We start from the raw sequence: 21,565 nt of genomic DNA on the forward strand, positions 1-21,565 counted from the left end.
GGTTGTTGGGTGTGTGGTTGTTGGGTGGTGTGGTTGGTTGGGTGTCTGGTTGTTGTGTGTGTGGGTGTCCTGGTTGTTGGGTGTGTGGTTGTTAGGTGTCTGGTTGTTGGGTGTCTGGTTGTTGGGGTGTGTGGGTGTCTGGTTGTTGGGTGTGTGGTTGTTGGGTGTGTGGTTCTATGGTTGTTGTGTGTGGGTGTATGGTTGTTGGGTGTGTGGTTGTTAGGTGTCTGGTTGTTGGGTGTCTGGTTGTTGGGTGTGTGGGTGTCTGGTTGTTGGGTGTGTGGTTGTTGGGTGTGTGGTTGTTGGGTGTGTGGTTGTTGTGTGTGTGGTTGTTGGGTGTGTGGTTGTTGGGTGTATGGTGTTGGGTGTGTGGTTGTTGGGTGTGTGTGTTGTGTGTTGTGGTTGTTGGGTGTGTGGTTGGGTGTGTGGTTGTTGGGTGTGTGGTTGTTGGGTGTCTGGTTGTTGGGTGTGTGGTTGTTGGGTGTATGGTTGTTGGGTGTGTGGTTGTTGGGTGTGTGGTTGTTGGGTGTGTGGTTGTCGGGTGTGTGGTTGTTGGGTGTGTGGTTGTCGGGGTACATTTGGTTCTCGTGGTGTGGATCTGCAGATGTTTATTGAATATTTATTTATTTGGATCTATGTTTATATTTTTATTTGATTCTGAAAATGGTCGGGTTATGTACTAATAACTGGATTTGTGTGTGTGTGTGTGTGTGTGTGTGTGTGTGTGTGTGTGTGTGTGTGTGTGTGTGTGTGTGTGTATTGGACATTTAAATTGTATGTTATGTTTCTGTCATTGCATTGCCACAAATGTATTGATAGTGGTCATTTAGTTGTGAGATTGAAAGTGTTTCTTTGCCTCCACACTGATGGAGAGCCGCAGATTCTCCTCTTCTTCCCTTTTGATAGATTTGTCTCCGTTGAGTATTTGACTCTAATGTCTGGTTTCATCCTCTCTGTTAAAACTGTTGGATGTGATGGACTGTATCCCTCCATCACCTCACCTCCGACCTCTGCAGCCGCCCCACTCAATCACCACCAGCCGTGGATGGAGGGGGTTGAGGTTATAAAAGCATTTATCTGTCAGTCACTGTTCGGGGCGGCAGACACCAGCTCTCCTGCTGCTTTAACATCTGAATCGGATGTGAAGGATCCTCCTGAAGCGTCCGTGACGGATGTTAAAGAACGTTAGACTTCAGGCAGGATGAGTGCATATTAAAGGGCAATGACACCCACTTCATCACTGGAACAGATTACTAACACAAACCAGCTGTAAGATTCGGAAGTCATTCGTGCAAATAAACCATTCGGATGAAATTGGTGATCAGGCTTTAGATCTTCACCCTCCTCTTGTATCTGCTCAATGCTTCTCCGTGCAATGTGGCAATTTAATCTTTTAATGTTTATCTACATCTATCATATATTTCTATCACGATAAAGATCCAACTCAGCAGAACTTCCAGTTTCAGCTCAGATGGAGCAGAAAGTCTGTGGCAACAAATATCATTAGTTTGGCGACTTTGTAAAAAGCAGCTGTTTTACTCAACAACCACAACAAATGTGACGACTCGCCTCCCGGCTCGTAGAAAGGTCTTCACCGATAAGCTTTGCTTTACAGGAGAAGGTTTTCAGAGCTACAATATTAAATTCCAAGTCGCTCCATAATCTGGAGACACGTGCAGCTGTATGACCCAACGTTAAGCGATGTGAGTCACAAGTCAAAACTGTGGCTTTAGTTTCATTGCTCCCATCAGAGTTCATGGGACTAGTTCATAAAGCAACGATCATCTACATTCAAATAAAATCAAAACTTTCTGTTTTAATATTTTCACTTTTAATGTTGACGCTTCGTGCAAAAACAAAACATTTAATGTCATGAATTGAATAAATGTCCCAGTCCGTCTCCCTCTATTAATAAACTGTCTTGACTTTTTGTTGTTTCATCAACTTTTAGTCACTAAACTACTTTTAATGAAAGTTTATGAGTCCTCGGTTTCTGCCTGTGTAGCTGCGGTAAAAAACGAAGGCACAATATGAATCATACTGCCAACTTATATTACAATACGATGTGTGAATTAATGAACAGATTTATGGGGTGGCGGTTATTTACTCTTCAGTTTAAGGAGGCCAGATGAAGGTTTGACAGGCGGCTGAACGGAGATGATGAAGGGTGGTGGAGGAGGAGGAGGAGGAGGAGGAGGAAGAGGAGGAGGAGGAGGTGAGAGATGGAGAATTGACAGAGAAAGTGTTGCACAAATAATAATCAGTGAAGGTCAGTCTGAGGCCGAGCAGCTGACGGCGCCTTTTTAAATAATGAAAGAAATGAAAAATTGAAAATGAACAATTTGATTATTGAGGACCGGCGGCCTGTTTGCTCTTCATTTCATTACAGAGGAGGAAAGAAATGAAAGCGGATAAAGTGAGCAGGTCACCGGTTTGAATACTGAAAAAGACGACAGCGGCCACCGCTCGACTCGGTGACGGGCGGCCAGATCGACGTCTGACCTCGAGGTCTTCAAATTCAGCCAAAATAAATGAGACTCTTTGATTGAGGACCAATTAGAGACCTTGAAAGACTACAATATGTTTTACATCTCGTGATAGATGTATCTTATATATGTATGTAAAACCCTGTTTCCCTGTAAAGGCCGAACACTATGACACACGTACACACACTGCGTACACACTGCAAGAACATCAGTCCCTTCGTTGATATTGACAACGCGTCACCTGCTGTGTGTTGACTGTTTTCATCAGGTGCACACACTGCAGTCAGGAGGATCTCCAGCAGCCGTGTGAGATCTGAGAGAAGCTGCTTTAACGGGTTTGTCTTCACGACAACACTGAATGAATTTAATCATCCTGATCAGAGAAGCAGCAACACAGTGGAGAAGTGAATCTACGCAGTGTTTTTAGAAAGTGAGAACATTTTGGCAAAGATCAGATGTTTTTGGAAAGTCCAGACTTGTTTGTAAAGTGTTTACCTTTTTGGAAAGAAAAGACTTTTATGAAAAGCTCAAATATCTTTTTTAGGAAGTGACAAGCTTTTGAAAACTGTGGAATAAAACTTTTTTATATGTAAAGTTAGAACTTTCTGGACTGTAAGGCTTTTTTAGAAAGTTAAACATTTTTGAATATATTTTTGGATATTTCTGCCTTAAAAACAAAAGTTCAGACATTTTTGGAAAGTAAATCTGTTTTTGGAAACTTTAAATATTTATGTAAAATAAAAACTTGTGGACAGTTCTGGTCATTCTTCAGCCGAGCCAGAGAGTCGACCTCATCAAGTTATTCATGCTTAATGTTTGATAAGGGAGACACATTAACACAAACTGTAATATTGTACTTTATCTTTGGGGGTGACCGACTGTCCCTGCAGACCAAAAGGACACACTCCTGATTATGAAGCAAAGAAAACCCTGAATTACAAAACATTGAAGAAATATTGCGTTGTGTTGGTGGCAAAGCAATTTTTCCAAAGTACATCTTCTCATATTTATTACTCTTTAAAGGATCCCTTCAGTTTAGTGGCACAGCGTGTGCTTGTGTAACATCCCTCGTTATGTAAAGTTTCAATCTGAATCCTAATTTTATTAACTACCTACTTGGCTCACAGTCCGTCGCCTCCTCCTCACCCTGATTATGTCACCTGTCAGCACAACACCTTCTCTGTCACCTCAGCGCTCAGTCGGCGAGGTGGAGATGCTATCACGCTTATAGCCTTGCAGTCATGTGTCACCCATAGGTGTCAAGTCATATTATCAGAGTCCATCAGGATGTTGGCGGCTACATTTCTGGCTGCTTGGATGAGTTTCTCTGCTCCGGCTCTTAAATCACAGCTCACGCAGGAAATGGATGCCGCCGGGTGGAGTTGTGGTTGTTGGGTCTGGAGCAGGTTTATTTGTCTGTTTTGGATACACTTCCCTTTATGCACACGTAATAGTCCTGATATGTGAAATGCTGTTGTTTTCAGCTTGAGTCACGAGACTTCTCAGGTGTGCTTTGAGATCAAAATGAAGGTTTGAAGAAGCGCGTGGCCCCGAGACACGGCACCAAAAGTACGGGGGTAGGAAACGGGTAAGGAGCCCCACTTAGCATCACGGTTGGAGTGATCCCGTCGCAACATGGTCTCTAGTGTTACTCGGGTGTTGTTCCTTCGTCTTCAGTCCTCTCTTTGTGACATACCTGCTCGAGGCCGCCCCCAGATCATTTAATGTAGTAAAACCCTGCGATGGTCCGGTTTGAACCTTGATTCCTTATAGTCCTACAACCCTGTCTCCTCACACACACGTCGCCTCGAAACAAACAGCAGTTCATATAAGTTGTGAGATGTTATTGTGCAGCCTGACCTGTGCTTCAGTTCAGGGTCAGTCGGGTCTTTAAAAACATCTTGTCACCGCTTCAAACTACTGTTTCCAAAGTCAAGAGTGAACCCTTCAAGACCTTTAAATGTGTGTCATCTCTCTCCTCATGTCCTGTCATCTCTGAACTGTCAATAGTTCCAAGTTTGTCATCTTCTCATTGAATCAGCTGCTTTACATGTCGACCTGCTTCGACTGCAGTTTGAAAACACACGTTCACAGCCAGTAACCTTGTACAAAGATTTATTTTCTGCAAGCTCAGTAGCCTATTGTGTCAGAGCTAATTCAAGGCGTGAAATATGCTAAGTGTGTGTGGAGGCTGACAGATATTCAATGTTCATTCCATCATGCAAATGTGGAACAGCTGAATATTTGCCTGCTGTGTTTATGAATCAGCTGATCGATAATGTGTGTGTGTGTGTGTGTGTGTGTGTGTGTGTGTGTGTGTGTGTGTGTGTGTGTGTCTTGTGGCCATCCACAATGATATGAACAGATTTGAAGACATAACTTGTCAGTCGTGGCTTTTGTCCTTTGAATAATAACAAGCACATTTGATGATTGGCCTTCTCAACATGTTTTTGTTTTTTATGAATTGCTTGCCATATTTCCTGCTCTGCACATAACTTGCTTCACCCCCTTTTTATATTTTATATAGCTTCATGTTTCACTTTCCTTCTCCTGTAATGCTTTTACACGTCGTTGGCTGTATTGTTACTTAATGTAATATCTGGCAGAGAGAAAATCATATCACATTTGCAGTGATGTTAATCAACTTATAATGTCCCTGTAATAACATTCAATTCAATTAAGCATTTACTGAAGTCTCCAACGTCCAAATATTTTATATTTAATATTCAAATAATAAGGGCTGCATGACTTTCCAGGAATTTATGCCAGTATGAAAATATTCTTATATAAACACAATAATCACACAATAACACGTTTTAAATTCGACACCCAGACATTTAATCGTGCAAATTCTTCTTATTCATGAGAACATTGTTTTTAATACAAGAAATGAGAAAGAGAAAAAGAAACAGCATCGATCAGAATCTGAATAAAATCCACAATGCATACACCATAGAAACAACACATGTATTACATTATGTGATAGTGAATCTTTCTGTAGAACATCACATGTTGGTTCTACTCAGTGTGATTGACAGCAGAGATGATCAGAGGGGCAGAGTTTTTACCACCATCATTAAGATCAGGACTGAAGTATGGGTAGAGTTTCTCAGTGAATGTGCAGCCAGTAAAGGAGTAGATCAGAGCTGCAGCATCAACATCATAAAAGGAGACCAGACCCTCCTCATAATCCACAAACACCCCCACCTTCTCAGGCTCAGACTTCAGAGAGAGAGTGACTGCAGTGTCAGCAGAAGCATGTGTACTTATTTACATTCCTCAAACATATCGTCCAGTAACCTTTCTGAGGAGACCGGTGTGATGTTTCCCTTCCTGTTGATGGACTCTCTGGCCACTCCTAACCTCCACCCAGTCTTCTCTTTAACCTGAACCTCGTAATAAAATCTTCCTGAAGAGAAACTCTGCTTTGCTAAAACATAAACACAACTATCAAATCTCTCTGGATTGTCTGGGAGACTCTTCCTCACATCAACATGTTTAACTTGTTTTCCATCATCAGACAGGATGAGGTATGGGATGTGCTGTATGAAGGTCGAGTGTCACATCCACTGCAGACTGCTGGACCCTCTTCAGCTCGACCTCAAGCAGCTTCTTCATCTGTTCACTGAGCGTCTCCTCCAGCTGACTCACAGCTCTCCTCACAGTCCCCTCATATGAAGGTAGACGGACGCTGACTTCTGTCCAGTCCTTGGTGAGTGGAGCAGCTGTTCAGGAACGTGAAGCTTTGTATGACGTGGAGATGATCTTCAGACGTTGAGAGCTGCTCCATCTCAGTGCTTCTCTTCTTCAGCTTAGAGACTTTCCTGTTCCAGCTCTCTGATGAAGCCTTCAGCCAGTTTCTCTGTCTCTCTCTGCTTCTCTTTGACTGTCTGGATGAGCTCGGCCTGGCTTCTCTCAACAGTCTCCTTCAGAGCGGTGAAGACCTGAACACCACCTGCTATCTCTCTGTCTGCATCTTCCTTACTGAGCTCCACTGAGCGTTTCATCTCCTGAATCTTCAGTCGTCTCTTCTGGATCATCTGCTGAATGTCAGCCTCTGTCTTCTCCAGCTCGGCCTTCTTTCCTTCATATTCTTCCTTCAGAGGAACAACATCATGTGTCTTGTGGTCTAAAACAGTGCAGAGCATACAGACACACATCTGGTCGGTCTTACAGAACAGCTCCAGCTGTTTATCGTGCTTCGTACACATCCAGCCTTCCAGGTTCTCCACAGGGTCGATCAGCTGATGTCTTTTCAGGCCTGTCCTTGTCAGATGAGGCTCCAGGTGAGTCTCACAGTAGGAGACTCCAGACACACCAGGCAGGACTTCAGGGCCTTCAGTTTGGTTCCAGTGCAGACGTCACAGGGAACGTCTCCTGGTTTAACAACTTGTGTCTCTGAGCTGCTGCTGCTGGCTTTCTGTTGAGCTGACTGTCTGAACTGAGCAGCCATCCTCAGAGATGAAGGTATTGACCCGCAGCTCAGGTCTTGTGTTGAAAACCTCTTTACAGTTGGGACACTGACACTGGACATTACCCTCCCAGTGTTCAGTGATGCAGGTTTTACAGAAGTTGTGTCCACATGGTGTGCTGACTGGATCAGTGAACACATCCAGACAGATGGAGCACAGAAACTGATCTTCAGTCAGCAGACAGCTGGCAGCAGACATATCTACACTCTGAGGACAAAAGAAAGTGGAAAATTAAAACTGTAATTACATATATTTTGATTAATTTTTCTAACACTATTATTAGTGGAATATAAAGGTCTTACTGAATCCTGTTTATATATTAAATGGACTTGTTGACAGTGAATGATGATGAAAATAAGTGATAACATCTTCATTACAAAACATTTACTTCAGCTGCCTGCAGGAACAAATACTATTTCTCAAATGTTACTCAAAAAACATGATATTGTATTCTTGAGCATAAATCTCATTAATACATTAGAAAACATAAATCTACACGTTTATAGGAAACAAAGAGGAGATATAATGAAACACACAAAACATGGGAGAGAAAGTAACTAAGTCACTAAACATGTCAGTGCGATCACAGACATGTGTGATGCAGTGAGAGCTTTCCAAGCAGAGCTGCCTGTGGGAGACTCTGATGCATTAAGGAAACTTTGGTCACTACGTGTTTCCAAACACTGACAAACATCTCCCCCGCTGTGTTCCCGACAGCATTCTGCTGATCAACTGAGAGCAGCTCAGATATTTACATTGAACTGCTCAGCAATCCGTCTGCAGTTGACTTAAATATATTCCATATCTTTTTGCACTTTATGTTTATCCTGTTCAATAAATATGGACCGTGTTCGGCCCTCGACGTAGTCCCAGTTTTTAATGTTGACACTCTCTGTGATCGAGTTTGACCCCCCCAGTTTACTGCTTGCTTTGAGCAGTTTCTCCTCTGCTGCCCCTACACACACACACACACACACACACACAGACACACACACACGTGTGAACACACCTTAACCTACAGTCAGAGACGAGAGGAGGAACGGAGAGGGGAGAACTAAAAACAAATCTGCCGCTAAATGTTTTACTTTAAATGACACAGTATAATTATTTATTACTTCTTAAAAAATGTCAGCTCAAAATTGTCTGCGAGCCATATCGCGTCATCGAAAGAGCCATATACAAAATAACATTTATTTTCATAATTATATTTATTATTTATTGTTCAGAAGAAAATACAAATAAAACATAAGAATATCAGAAAGAAATGTGTTTATACTTCACTTACTGTGTGATTACTACTAACAGGGAATATGGGTATATAATAGTTATTTATACATAAATAAAAATTATTTTTATTAATAAATATTATAATATGTACACATGCACAGTTGGTGTACGCCCGGTGTTACTCTTAGAAAGATATGTCTAATAAATTAAGTTTTTATCCCTTTTATCTGAAATTGGAAGTTTTACTTGATAACACTTGCTGCTATGTGTTTATTGTGTGTTCCAGTCCTTAGCCACCAGCTGAACCATCTTCAGGCGGAGTGTATTTTCTTCAGATTCAGTATATTCACACCACTATTACTCAATGCAGAAGCTCTTGGAGTGATTCTTCACTGTTTTGCAAGAACAATAAGAGAGTTATCTTTTGAATGAGACCAAAATCATGCAGCTGGTGCAAATGGTTGAAGAGCAGCTTATAGTTTACTTTGGGTGTCGTTTGTAGGTATCTTCGGGTAAGTTCGCCCACTCCCTAAGAGGTTTTAACGAATGCTACTCGTACCTTATATCAACGCACACCAGCGTGTTGCAGATATTTTGTATACGCCATATTTGTGTATACGTTATGCATTCGTTGGGTATTCGTCTGATACATTTTGTATAAGTAAGTGATGCTCTATCAACAGGTTAGACATGCGTATCTGTATATGTTCACTTTTCCGATCCGATGAAAAGTTGGACGCATTTGGACTCTGACAAATATTCATATACGCCGGCACACGTTTCTGCCATACGGAGATGTGTGACACGGCCTTTAGTTATTCAAATAATAGTGAAACATTTAATAAAACATTGAGAAACTCATCTAACATCCTAAACATTGCAGTGATATAATTCTAAACCCTTTAGTTCTGGTTGATATCATAATTCAAATCAGTAAAATCATAATAGCATTCCTTTAAACCCCAAAAACATAGTATGATCCCTCCACTACCATCGCATCATATATTTATTAATATAATAATACTGCTACACTGATGCTTATATTGTTATTACAGTTTATAAAAAAGAATTACGTGTTTAATAGTAAACTTTTATATTAATTATTTAAATTTGTTGTGATATTTTTAGCTCGTATTCTTTATTTTTCAGTGTCAGAGAGTCAGTTTGGAGGAAGAGGAGATTCATAGAGAGAATCAGAAACATTAAATGTGCAGAAGAAGAGATGGAAGCTACAGCTCTGGACTGCAGGAAATTATATAAAATATAATTAATCTCCTCAACCCCCACGGACACCGAGCTTCACTTCCTGTCTGAGCAGAGCTGAGGTTTTGAGTTCATACAGGAAACACGTGTGTAAATTAGCTTCAGCTAATGCTAGCTGTGACTGTATTCTGTCAAACCTTAACTACAAAGAGTTCAGTCACTGTGGTTTGGTTTTGACCTGTTTTGTATTTCTGGCCTTCTTACACTTTTATATCTAAAGTGACACATTTCTATAGCATAATATTCTTTATCTGGTAAAACGGATGTAAACAGTCAGATTGTGATTTGAACTAAACTGTGATCACATGTTTAGTCGGTGCATTTGTCTCTGTAGGGCAGTGTACTCACCAGTGTTGGACAGATTCTGCTGTGTTGTTGAGAGAAGCCTGCTGGATGTAGTTGAATGTTTCTTTAGAGAGAAACAGAGACTTGTGTCGACTGCAGCTCTGCTGTCGCTCAAGATATACTTTCACTTTCGTTTCTGTGAAGTTGAAGCTCCTCTTTCTGTGTTGCTCCACCTCTCAGTGGCCCGACGCCAACAGGGAGTGGAGGAAGACTTCAGATCCTTTACTGCAGTAACAGTTCTCTTACAACACTGTGCAAATACTCCACTACAAGGAGAAGTCCTGCGTTATAAACTTTACTTCAGTAAAAGTATTTATGTATTACCACTGTAGCTGAAGGTTTTATGATCACATTTCGTTGTTGTTCCAACTATTTTGTACTATTAATATTCAAGAATGAATCCTTAATTTACCCATAAAAATAATAATACTAGATATCTTAATTTGTCCTGTAATTTGAAATGATAAAAACTAAAGCCCTTAAAACACCTTATTTTGGGTGTTAATTAATGATGTTATTAGAAATAAGGGCTGCATGACTTTCCAGGAAATGATGCCAGTATGGAAATATTCTTATATACAGCGCTGGAAAAAATTAAGAGACCACTGCAAAATTATCAGTTTCTCTGGTTTTACTATTTATAGGTATGTGTTTGAGTAAAATTAACATTTTTGTTTTATTCTATAAAGTACTGACAACATTTCTCCCAAATTCCAAATACAAATATTGTTATTTAGAGCATTTATATGCCGAAAATTACAACTGGTCAAAATAACAAAAAAGTTTTCAGACCTCGAATAACGCAAAGAAAACAAGTTCATATTCATTTTTAAACAACACAATACTAATGTTTTGACTTAGGAAGAGTTCAGAAATCAATATTTGGTGGAATAACATTGATTTTCAATCACAGCGTTCATGCGTCTTGGTATGCCCCCCACCAGTCTGCACATTGCTGTTGAGGGACTTTATGTCACTCCTGGGCAAACATTCAAGCAGCTCGGCTTTGTTTGATGGCTTGTGACCATCCATCTTCCTCTCGATCACATTCCAGAGGTTTCCAATGGGGTTCAGGTATGGAGATTGGGCTGGCCATGACAGGGCCTTGATCTGGTGATCCTCCATCCACACCTTGATTGACCTGGCTGTGTGGCACGGAGCATTGTCCTGCTGGACAAACCAATCCTCAGAGTTGGGGAACATTGTCAGAGCAGAAGGAAGCAAGAATGCTTCCAGGACAACCTTGTACGTGGTTTGATTCATGCTTCCTTCACAAAGACACATCTGCCCTATTCGAGCCTTGCTGAAGCACCCAGATCATCACCGATCCTCCACCAGATGTCACAGTGGGTGCGAGACACTGTGGCTCGTAGGCCTCTCCAGGTCTCCGTCTAACCATTAGTGGACCAGGTGTTGGGCAAAGCTAGAAATTGGACTGATCAGAGAAGATGACCATACTCCAGTCCTCTACGGTCCAATCCTTACAGTCTTTTGCAATCCTCAGCCTGCTCTTCTTTGCTTCTCATTGATGAAGAGCTTTTTTATAGCTTTGCACGACTTTAGCCAGGCCCCGAGGAGCCTGTTTGGAACCGTCCTCGCCGTGCACTTCACCCCAGCTGCCGTTTGCCATTCTTTTTGTAGGTCACTTGATGTCATCCTACAATTGTTGAGTGACATTCTAATGTCCTGGACAGTGGAGAGGCATTTTTGCCCTCTGCCGGTCTGTAGCTTTGTTGTCCCCAATGTCTGCTGGTGGACCTTGTTATGAACCGCCGTCTTTGAAATGTTAAGGATGGAAGCAACCTGACGCTCACTGTATCCCTCTGCCAGTAAAGACAGAATTGAAACCTTCTTTTCCTCACTCAAAACCTTTCTTTTCAACTCTTTTGGTATGGTCAATAATTATTGTTTGATTCCAATTACTTTTGAGGTACTACAAGCGTTGTTTTAACCATCCAGTTGGTCCTAATGCAAGAGGAGAGTGATGACCACAGCAGTAGTTTTTATATTTTTCCACGTTAAATAAAATTTGGTTCAAATGATCACCTAATCAGTACTTCATTAAGTAGAATGAAGTGTGCTTGTGTTGGAATTCAACAGAAACTGGAATGGAATGGCTGATTTAAGAACATTTTGGAGTGGTCTCTTCCAGAGCTGTAAATATACTATGATCACACAATAACACGTTTTAAATTCAGTGCAAATTCTTCTTATTCATGAGAACATTGTTTTTTAATACAAGAAATGAGAAAGAAAACAAGCATTGATCAGAATCTTAAAATCAACAAAGTATACACCACACATCATCAATAATATACATGTATTACATTATGTGATAGTGAATCTTTCTGTAGAACATCACATGTTGGTTCTACTCAGTGTGATTGACAGGAGAGATGATCAGAGGGGCAGAGTTTTTACCACCGATCATTAATACGGGGACTGAAGAATGGGTAGAGTTTCTCAGCGAATGTGCAGCCAGTAAAGGAGTAGATCAGAGCTGCAGCATCAACATCATAAAAGGAGACCAGACCCTCCTCATAATCCACAAACACCCCCACCTTCTCAGGCTCAGACTCCAGAGAGAGAGTGACTGCAGTGTCAGCATGAGCTGTGTACTTATTTACATTCCTCAAAAATATCATCCAGTAACCATTCTGAGGAGACGCTGTGATGCTTCCCTTCCTGTTGATGGACTCTCTGGCCACTCCTAAATCCCACCCAGTCTTCCCTTTAACCTGAACCTCGTAATAAAATCTTCCTGAAGAGAAACTCTGCTTTGCTAACACATTAGGACAAGTATCAAATCTCTCTGGATTGTCTGGGAGACTCTTCCTCACATCACCAAGTTTAACTTGTTTTCCATCATAAGACAGGATGAGGTTGGGATGTGCTGTATGAAGGTCGAGTGTCACATCCACTGCAGACTGCTGGACCCTCTTCAGCTCGACCTCAAGCAGCTTCTTCATCTGTTCACTGAGCGTCTCCTCCAGCTGACTCACAGCTCTCCTCACAGTCCCCTCATATGAAGGTAGACGGACGCTGACTTCTGTCCAGTCCTTGGTGAGTGGAGCAGCGTTCAGGAACATGAAGCGTTTGAGGAGGTAAAAATGATCAGACGTTGAGAGCTGCTCCACCTCAGTGCTTCTCTTCTTCAGCTTAGAGACTTCCTGTTCCAGCTCTCTGATGAAGCCTTCAGCCAGTTTCTCTGTCTCTCTCTGCTTCTCTTTGACTGTGTGGATGAGCTTGGCCTGGCTTCTCTCAACAGTCTCCTTCAGAGCGGTGAAGACCTGAACACCACCTGCTATCTCTCTGTCTGCATCTTCCTTACTGAGCTGCACTGAGCGTTTCATCTCCTGAATCTTCAGTTGTCTCTTCTGGATCATCTGCTGAATGTCAGCCTCTGTCTTCTCCAGCTCGGCCTTCTTTCCTTCAGATTCTTCCTTCAGAGGAACAATATCATGTGTCTTGTGGTCTAAAACAGTGCAGAGCATGCAGACACACATCTGGTCGGTCTTACAGAACAGCTCCAGCTGTTTATCGTGCTTCGTACACATCCTGCCTTCCAGGTTCTCCACAGGGTCGATCAGCTGATGTCTTTTCAGGCCTGTCCTTGTCAGATGAGGCTCCAGGTGAATCTCACAGTAGGAGTCCAGACACACCAGGCAGGACTTCAGGGCCTTCAGTTTGGTTCCAGTGCAGACGTCACAGGGAACGTCTCCTGGTTTAACAACTTGTGTCTCTGAGCTGCTGCTGCTGGCTTTCTGTTGAGCTGACTGTCTGAACTGAGCAGCCATCTCAGAGATGAAGGTATTGACCCGCAGCTCAGGTCTTGTGTAGAAAACCTCTTTACAGTTGGGACACTGACACTGGACATTGACCTCCCAGTATTCAGTGATGCAGGTTTTACAGAAGTTGTGTCCACATGGTGTGCTGACTGGATCAGTGAACACATCCAGACAGATGGAGCACAGAAACTGATCTTCAGTCAGCAGACAGCTGGCAGCAGACATATCTACACTCTGAGGACAAAAGAAAGTGGAAAATTAAAACTGTAATTACATATATTTTGATTAATTTTTCTAACACTATTATTAGTGGAATATAAAGGTCTTACTGAATCCTGTTTATATATTAAATGGACTTGTTGACAGTGAATGATGATGAAAATAAGTGATAACATCTTCATTACAAAACATTTACTTCAGCTGCCTGCAGGAACAAATACTATTTCTCAAATGTTACTCAAAAAACATGATATTGTATTCTTGAGCATAAATCTCATTAATACATTAGAAAACATAAATCTACACATTTATAGGAAACAAAGAGGAGATATAATGAAACACACAAATCATGGGAGAGAAAGTAACTAAGTATATTTATTCAAGTACTGTGCTTAAGTACTATTTTGAGATACTTCTTCTTTACTTGAAGAAGGGTCGGTAACAGGAAATCAGTCATCGCAGGAGAGTCTGGCATAACGTAGAACAATCTGGCACTGAGTGAGTGGGAGAGGCTTAAATAAGGGCTTGATTGTAAATTGGTAGCAGCAGTGATTAGGTGGGAGTGGCTGGCTGGTGAGGTGAGGAGGAGGCGGGTGTGGAAAAGTACCGGGCTGAGGTAAGAAGTAATGGAGCAGATGTGTGTTTGTGTGTCAGTAATTAGATGTGGTGTTCATCAACAGACAAATTGTAGCATTTGTTTTTCAAATATTTAAATATATATATATATATAGGTCTATATTTAATTTTTGTCGATTGCACCCACCACAGCCTTGCATGTGGCTCATGTAAATCCCATCTGCACTATGTTTACGCCTACTAAAGTCTATTCCAAGTTGCTGGAAAGGAGAGTCCGGCCGATAGTCAAACCTCGGATTGAAGAGGATTCCGTCCTGGCCGTGGAACAACGGACCAACTCTTCACTCTCGCAAGGATCCTGGAGGGGGCCTGGGAGTACGCCCATCCGGTCTATATGTGTTTTGTGGATCTGGAGAAGGCCTATGACTGGGCCCCCCAGGCGATACTGTGGCAGGTGCTGCGGGAGTATTAGGTGTGGGCCATCCAATCCCTGTACGTCCAAAGCGAGAGTTGTGTCCGGATACTCGGCAGTAAGTCGGACTTGTTTCCAGTGGGTGTTGGCCTCCGCCATGGCTGCGCTTTATCACCAATCCTGTTTGGGATTTGGGATTTATAGACAGGATATCGAGGCGTAGTCGTGGAGGAGAGGGTTTGCAGTTTGGTGGCCTGAGGATCTCAACGCTGCTCTTTGATATTTGATGTGGTCCTGATTGCACCATCGGTCTGTGACCTTCAGCAGTCACTGTATCGGTTTGCAGCCGAATCAAATCAAATTCAAATCAAATGTATTTATATAGCCCAATATCACAAATTACATTTTTGTCTCACTGGGCTTTACACACTGTACAGCATATGACACCCTCTGTCCTTAGACCCTCTGTCCTTAGACCCTCTGTCCTTAGACCCTCACACCGCACAAGGAAAAACTTGCTAAAAGAAACCCCCTAATTAAAGGGGGAAAAATGGAAGAAACCTCAGGGAGAGACTGAGGTGGGATCCCTCTCCCAGGACGGACAGACGTGAAATAGATGTCGTGTGTACAGGATAAACAACATAGTACAAATACATCATCCATCTGACAGAAATTATGTTGTGATCAAAAAAGAGAAAGTTTGGATGAATCCAGGAAAATGTCAAAAAGGGTTCCCGGTGTCCAGCAGGACCAGGGCAGCAGGCGCAGCCACGATTCCTGATCCTGACAGCCGAGAGCCGAGCTGAGAGCCGAGTGTGAAGCGGTTGGGATGAGGATCAGCACCTCGAAATCTGAGGCCATGGCTCTCAGCAAGAAACCGGTGGATTGCCTACTCCGGGTAGGGAATGAGTCCTTACCCCAAGGGAACAAGTTGAAGTACCTCGGGGTCTTGTTCGCGAGTGAGGGGACGATGGAGCGAAAAGATTGGCTGGAGAATCGAAGCAGCGGGGGCGGTATTACAGTCACTTTACAGCACCGTCGTGACAAAAAGAGAGCTGAGCCAAAAGGTAAAGCTCTCAATCTACTGGTCAATCTTCGTTCCTACCCTCACCTGTGGTCATGAAGGGTCATGACCGAAAGAACGAGATCACGAGTACAAGCGGCCAAAATTAGTTTTCTCAGATGGGTGGCGTCTCCCTTAGAGATATGGTGAGAAGTTCAGCCATCGGGAGAGACTCGGAGTAGAGCCGCTGCTGATTTACGTTGATAAGGAGCCCGTTGAGGTGGTTCATCTAGTAAGGAGCCGCCTGGTCGCCTCACTAGGGAGGTGTTCCAGGCATGTCCAGCTGGGAGGAGACCCCGGGGAAGACCCAGGACTCGGTGGAGAGATTATATCTCCTCACTGGGAACGCCTCGGTGAATATGTAGGAGAACCACATTCCTGCTGGGATTATTTGGGCATTAAACATGTGGGGAAACCAGTCCGACTGGTCTGCAGTGTGGCGTGTGAGCTTATGTTGTTTCACTGATGAAACAGCGTTCACTGTTACAGTTGATCTGATAACTTTTCATTGTCCATCTGAAGTGAGTCAACGAGCTCTCGCTGTCTCCCAGAGTCTGACTGAGCTTCCTGTCAACGTCACAGTTTGAGAGGATTTATGAAGATTAGACGTTAGAGTTTGTTTGTTTGGTGGAGTATTTTTTACTAAATGATAAAACAACACCATGTGATCTCTCCATTACTCACACCACACATGTGGTAACATCATAAAACTGATGCTTATACTTTTACTGGAGTAAATATATATGTAAAGTAAGCTAAATATTTTTAAATTCCAATTTAATATTTAACTTAACATATTTATTAAAATTAACTTTGATGTATTTAGGCTAGTATGAGTTTTTATTATTTGTTTTATGAAGCCTCTGAAGGAGCAGAGGAAAATAAAATCACTTTCTCTGTTAAAAGACCTTCAGCGTCAGAGAGTCAGTTTGGAGGAAGAGGAGGAAGAGGAGGATCAGAGAGAGGATGATGATACAGAGAGCAGAGAATCAGAAACATTAAATGTGCAGAAGAAGAGATGGAAGCTACAGCTCTGGACTGCAGAAAAATATATAAAATATAATTGTTCTCCTCATTCATACTGGTTGTTGAAAGACAGGAAATATTATCAGCGTTACTTCCTGACAGCTTCAACTAGAAACAGTGAGATTGAGAAATAAGGCTCCTTACCAAAGTGTGTAACACTTATATACATTTTAAAATGTCAATATTATGTCTTTTTTATAAGCAATACAAAAAGTGAGCCATATAATCAGATACTTCACTCTGTACAACCCAAAAAGTATCTATGATTCAGGTTCTACGTCGTGTAATAAACTTCTGTTCAATACAGGAAATGGGCCTGAGAGTGTAAATTAGCTTCAGCTAATGCTAGCTGTGACTGTATTCTGTCAAACCTTAACTACAAAGAGTTCAGTCACTGTGGTTTGGTTTTGACCTGTTTTGTATTTCTGGCCTTCTTACACTTTTATATCTAAAGTGACACATTTCTATAGCATAATATTCTTTATCTGGTAAAACGGATGTAAACAGTCAGATTGTGATTTGAACTAAACTGTGATCACATGTTTAGTCGGTGCATTTGTCTCTGTAGGGCAGTGTACTCACCAGTGTTGGACAGATTCTGCTGTGTTGTTGAGAGAAGCCTGCTGGATGTAGTTGAATGTTTCTTTAGAGAGAAACAGAGACTTGTGTCGACTGCAGCTCTGCTGTCCTTCAGATATACTTTAACTTTCAGTTCTGTGAAGTTGAAGCTCCTCTTTCTGTGTTGCTCCACCTCTCAGTAGCCCGACGCCAACAGGGAGTGGAGGAAGACTTCAGATCTTTAAGTGTTTTACTATTATATATGATGTTTTAGAGTTTATATTTGTCTACTGCTGCATTAATGTGTGTGTTACATGTTCCTGATGCATTAATGTGTGTGTTACATGTTCCTGTTACATTAATGTGTGTGTTACATGTTCTTGCTGCATTAATGTGTGTGTTACATGTTCCTGTTACATTAATGTGTGTGTTACATGTTCCTGTTACATTAATGTGTGTGTTACATGTTCCTGTTACATTAATGTGTGTGTTACATGTTCCTGTTACATTAATGTGTGTGTTACATGTTCCTGTTACATAATGTGTGTCATTTCATGTTACATTAATGTGTGTGTTACATGTTCCTGTTACATTAATGTGTGTGTTACATGTTCATGTTGCATTGATGTGTGTGTTACATGTTCCTGCTGCATTAATGTGTGTGTTACATGTTCCTGTTATATTAATGTGTGTGTTACATGTTCCTGTTACATTAATGTGTGTGTTACATGTTCCTGTTACATTAATGTGTGTGTTACATGTTCCTGTTACATTAATGTGTGTGTTACATGTTCCTGTTACATTAATGTGTGTGTTACATGTTCCTGTTACATTAATGTGTGTGTTACATGTTCCTGTTACATTAATGTGTGTGTTACATGTTCCTGCTACATTAATGTGTGTGTTACATGTTCCTGTTACATGAATGTGTGTGTTACATGTTCCTGTTGCATTAATGTGTGTGTTACATGTTCCTGCTGCATTAATGTGTGTTACATGTTCCTGTTACATGAATGTGTGTGTTACATGTTCCTGTTGCATTAATGTGTGTGTTACATGTTCCTGTTACATTAATGTGTGTGTTACATGTTCCTGTTGCATTAATGTGTGTGTTACATGTTCCTGATGCATTAATGTGTGTGTTACATGTTCCTGTTACATTAATGTGTGTGTTACATGTTCTTGCTGCATTAATGTGTGTGTTACATGTTCCTGTTACATTAATGTGTGTGTTACATGTTCCTGTTACATTAATGTGTGTGTTACATGTTCCTGTTACATTAATGTGTGTGTTACATGTTCCTGTTACATTAATGTGTGTGTTACATGTTCCTGTTGCATTAATGTGTGTGTTACATGTTCCTGCTGCATTAATGTGTGTGTTACATGTTCCTGTTATATTAATGTGTGTGTTACATGTTCCTGTTACATTAATGTGTGTGTTACATGTTCCTGTTACATTAATGTGTGTGTTACATGTTCCTGTTACATTAATGTGTGTGTTACATGTTCCTGTTAATTAATGTGTGTGTTACATGTTCCTGTTACATTAATGTGTGTGTTACATGTTCCTGTTACATTAATGTGTGTGTTACATGTTCCTGTTACATTAATGTGTGTGTTACATGTTCCTTCTACATTAATGTGTGTGTTACATGTTCCTGTTACATTAATGTGTGTGTTACATGTTCCTGCTGCATTAATGTGTGTTACATGTTCCTGTTACATGAATGTGTGTGTTACATGTTCCTGTTGCATTAATGTGTGTGTTACATGTTCCTGTGCATTAATGTGTGTTACATGTTCCTGTTACATAATGTGTGTTACATGTTCCTGTTGCATTAATGTGTGTGTTACATGTTCCTGTTACATTAATGTGTGTGTTACATGTTCCTGTTACATTAATGTGTGTGTTACATGTTCCTGTTACATTAATGTGTGTGTTACATGTTCCTGTTACATTAATGTGTGTGTTACATGTTCCTGTTACATTAATGTGTGTGTTACATGTTCCTGTTACATTAATGTGTGTGTTACATGTTCCTGTTACATTAATGTGTGTGTTACATGTTCCTGTTACATTAATGTGTGTGTTACATGTTCCTGTTACATTAATGTGTGTGTTACATGTTCCTGTTACATTAATGTGTGTGTTACATGTTCCTGTTACATTAATGTGTGTGTTACATGTTCCTGTTACATTAATGTGTGTGTTACATGTTCCTGTTGCATAATGTGTGTTACAGTTCCTGTTACATTAATGTGTGTGTTACATGTTCCTGTTACATTAATGTGTGTGTTACATGTTCCTGTACATTAATGTGTGTGTTACATGTTCCTGTTACATTAATGTGTGTGTTACATGTTCCTGTTACATTAATGTGTGTGTTACATGTTCCTGTTACATTAATGTGTGTGTTACATGTTCCTGTTACATTAATGTGTGTGTTACATGTTCCTGTTACATTAATGTGTGTGTTACATGTTCCATGTTACATTAATGTGTGTGTTACATGTTCCTGTTACATTAATGTGTGTGTTACATGTTCCTGTTACATTAATGTGTGTGTTACATGTTCCTGTTACATTAATGTGTGTGTTACATGTTCTTACATTAATGTGTGTGTTACATGTTCCTGTTACATTAATGTGTGTGTACATGTCCTGTTACATTAATGTGTGTGTTACATGTTCCTGTTACATTAATGTGTGTGTTACATGTTCCTGTTACATTAATGTGTGTGTTACATGTTCCTGTTACATTAATGTGTGTGTTACATGTTCCTGTTACATTAATGTGTGTGTTACATGTTCCTGTTACATTAATGTGTGTGTTACATGTTCCTGTTACATTAATGTGTGTGTTACATGTTCCTGTTACATTAATGTGTGTGTTACATGTTCCTGTTACATTAATGTGTGTGTTACATGTTCCTGTTACATTAATGTGTGTGTTACATGTTCCTGTTACATTAATGTGGTGTTACATGTTCATGTTACATTAATGTGTGTGTTACATGTTCCTGTTACATTAATGTGTGTGTTACATGTTCATGTTACATTAATTTGTGTGTTACATGTTCATGTTACATTAATGTGTGTGTTACATGTTCCTGTTACATTAATTGTGTGTTACATGTTCCTGTTACATTAATGTGTGTGTTACATGTTCCTGCTAGCATTAATTTGTGTTACATGTTCCTGTTACATTAATGTGTGTGTTACATGTTCATGTTACATTAATGTGTGTGTTACATGTTCCTGTTACATTAATGTGTGGTTACATGTTCCTGTTACATTAATGTGTGTGTTACATGTTCATGTTACATTAATGTGTGTGTTACATGTTCCTGTTACATTAATGTGTGTGTTACATGTTCCTGTTACATTAATGTGTGTGTTACATGTTCATGTTACATTAATGTGTGTGTTACATGTTCTTGTTACATTAATGTGTGTGTTACATGTTCCTGTTACATTAATTGTGTGTGTTACATGTTCATGTTACATTAATGTGTGTGTTACATGTTCTTGTTACATTAATGTGTGTGTTACATGTTCCTGTTACATTAATTTGTGTGTTACATGTTCATGTTACATTAATGTGTGTGTTACATGTTCCTGTTACATTAATGTGTGTGTTACATGTTCCTGTTACATTAATGTGTGTGTTACATGTTCATGTTACATTAATGTGTGTGTTACATGTTCTTGTTACATTAATGTGTGTGTTACATGTTCCTGTTACATTAATGTGTGTGTTACATGTTCCTGTTACATTAATGTGTGTGTTACAGGTCTCGAGAGTATCTTATTCAGAGTTTTACAGAAAGGAGAAAATAAATCAAAATTTAATAAATACTAAATTAATTGTGCTGCTGTTTTTTCCATCATTAATGAGCCGAGAGATGATTGTTATGGGAATAATAATATGGCTGGTGTTTCTCCAGGAAATAGGTCCCCGTGTGCCAAATGAAGATGCAAATTTCGTCTCATAAATCATCAACTTGAGGGGCTTCGAGATAATTCAGTTTACAGATAAAAATACCCTCGCTCCTCTGGAAACGCTTCAGAAAGTTTTGAAGCCAAACAGCCAGACGCTCTTTTCAAACTTGACCTTAGAAGATCAC

At 40.6% G+C, this 21,565-nt stretch overlaps 1 protein-coding gene and 1 pseudogene across 1 annotated transcript; both read right to left on the minus strand.

The window, feature by feature from the left end:
• Positions 1-5,300: 5,300 nt before the first annotated feature.
• On the minus strand, positions 5,301-9,904 carry LOC115005272 (E3 ubiquitin-protein ligase TRIM21-like; annotated as a pseudogene).
• A 2,260-nt stretch (positions 9,905-12,164) lies between these two features.
• On the minus strand, positions 12,165-17,580 carry LOC115005274 (E3 ubiquitin-protein ligase TRIM39-like). Its single transcript, XM_029427068.1, is given in 3 exon segments — positions 12,165-12,221; positions 12,223-13,815; positions 17,460-17,580. Coding segments are annotated over 2 exon segments (1,641 nt in total). The 5' UTR covers positions 13,807-13,815; positions 17,460-17,580.
• Positions 17,581-21,565: the final 3,985 nt, after the last annotated feature.

Source organism: Cottoperca gobio, unplaced genomic scaffold, assembly GCF_900634415.1.
Source record: "Cottoperca gobio unplaced genomic scaffold, fCotGob3.1 fCotGob3_290arrow_ctg1, whole genome shotgun sequence".
Classification (NCBI taxonomy): domain Eukaryota; kingdom Metazoa; phylum Chordata; class Actinopteri; order Perciformes; family Bovichtidae; genus Cottoperca; species Cottoperca gobio.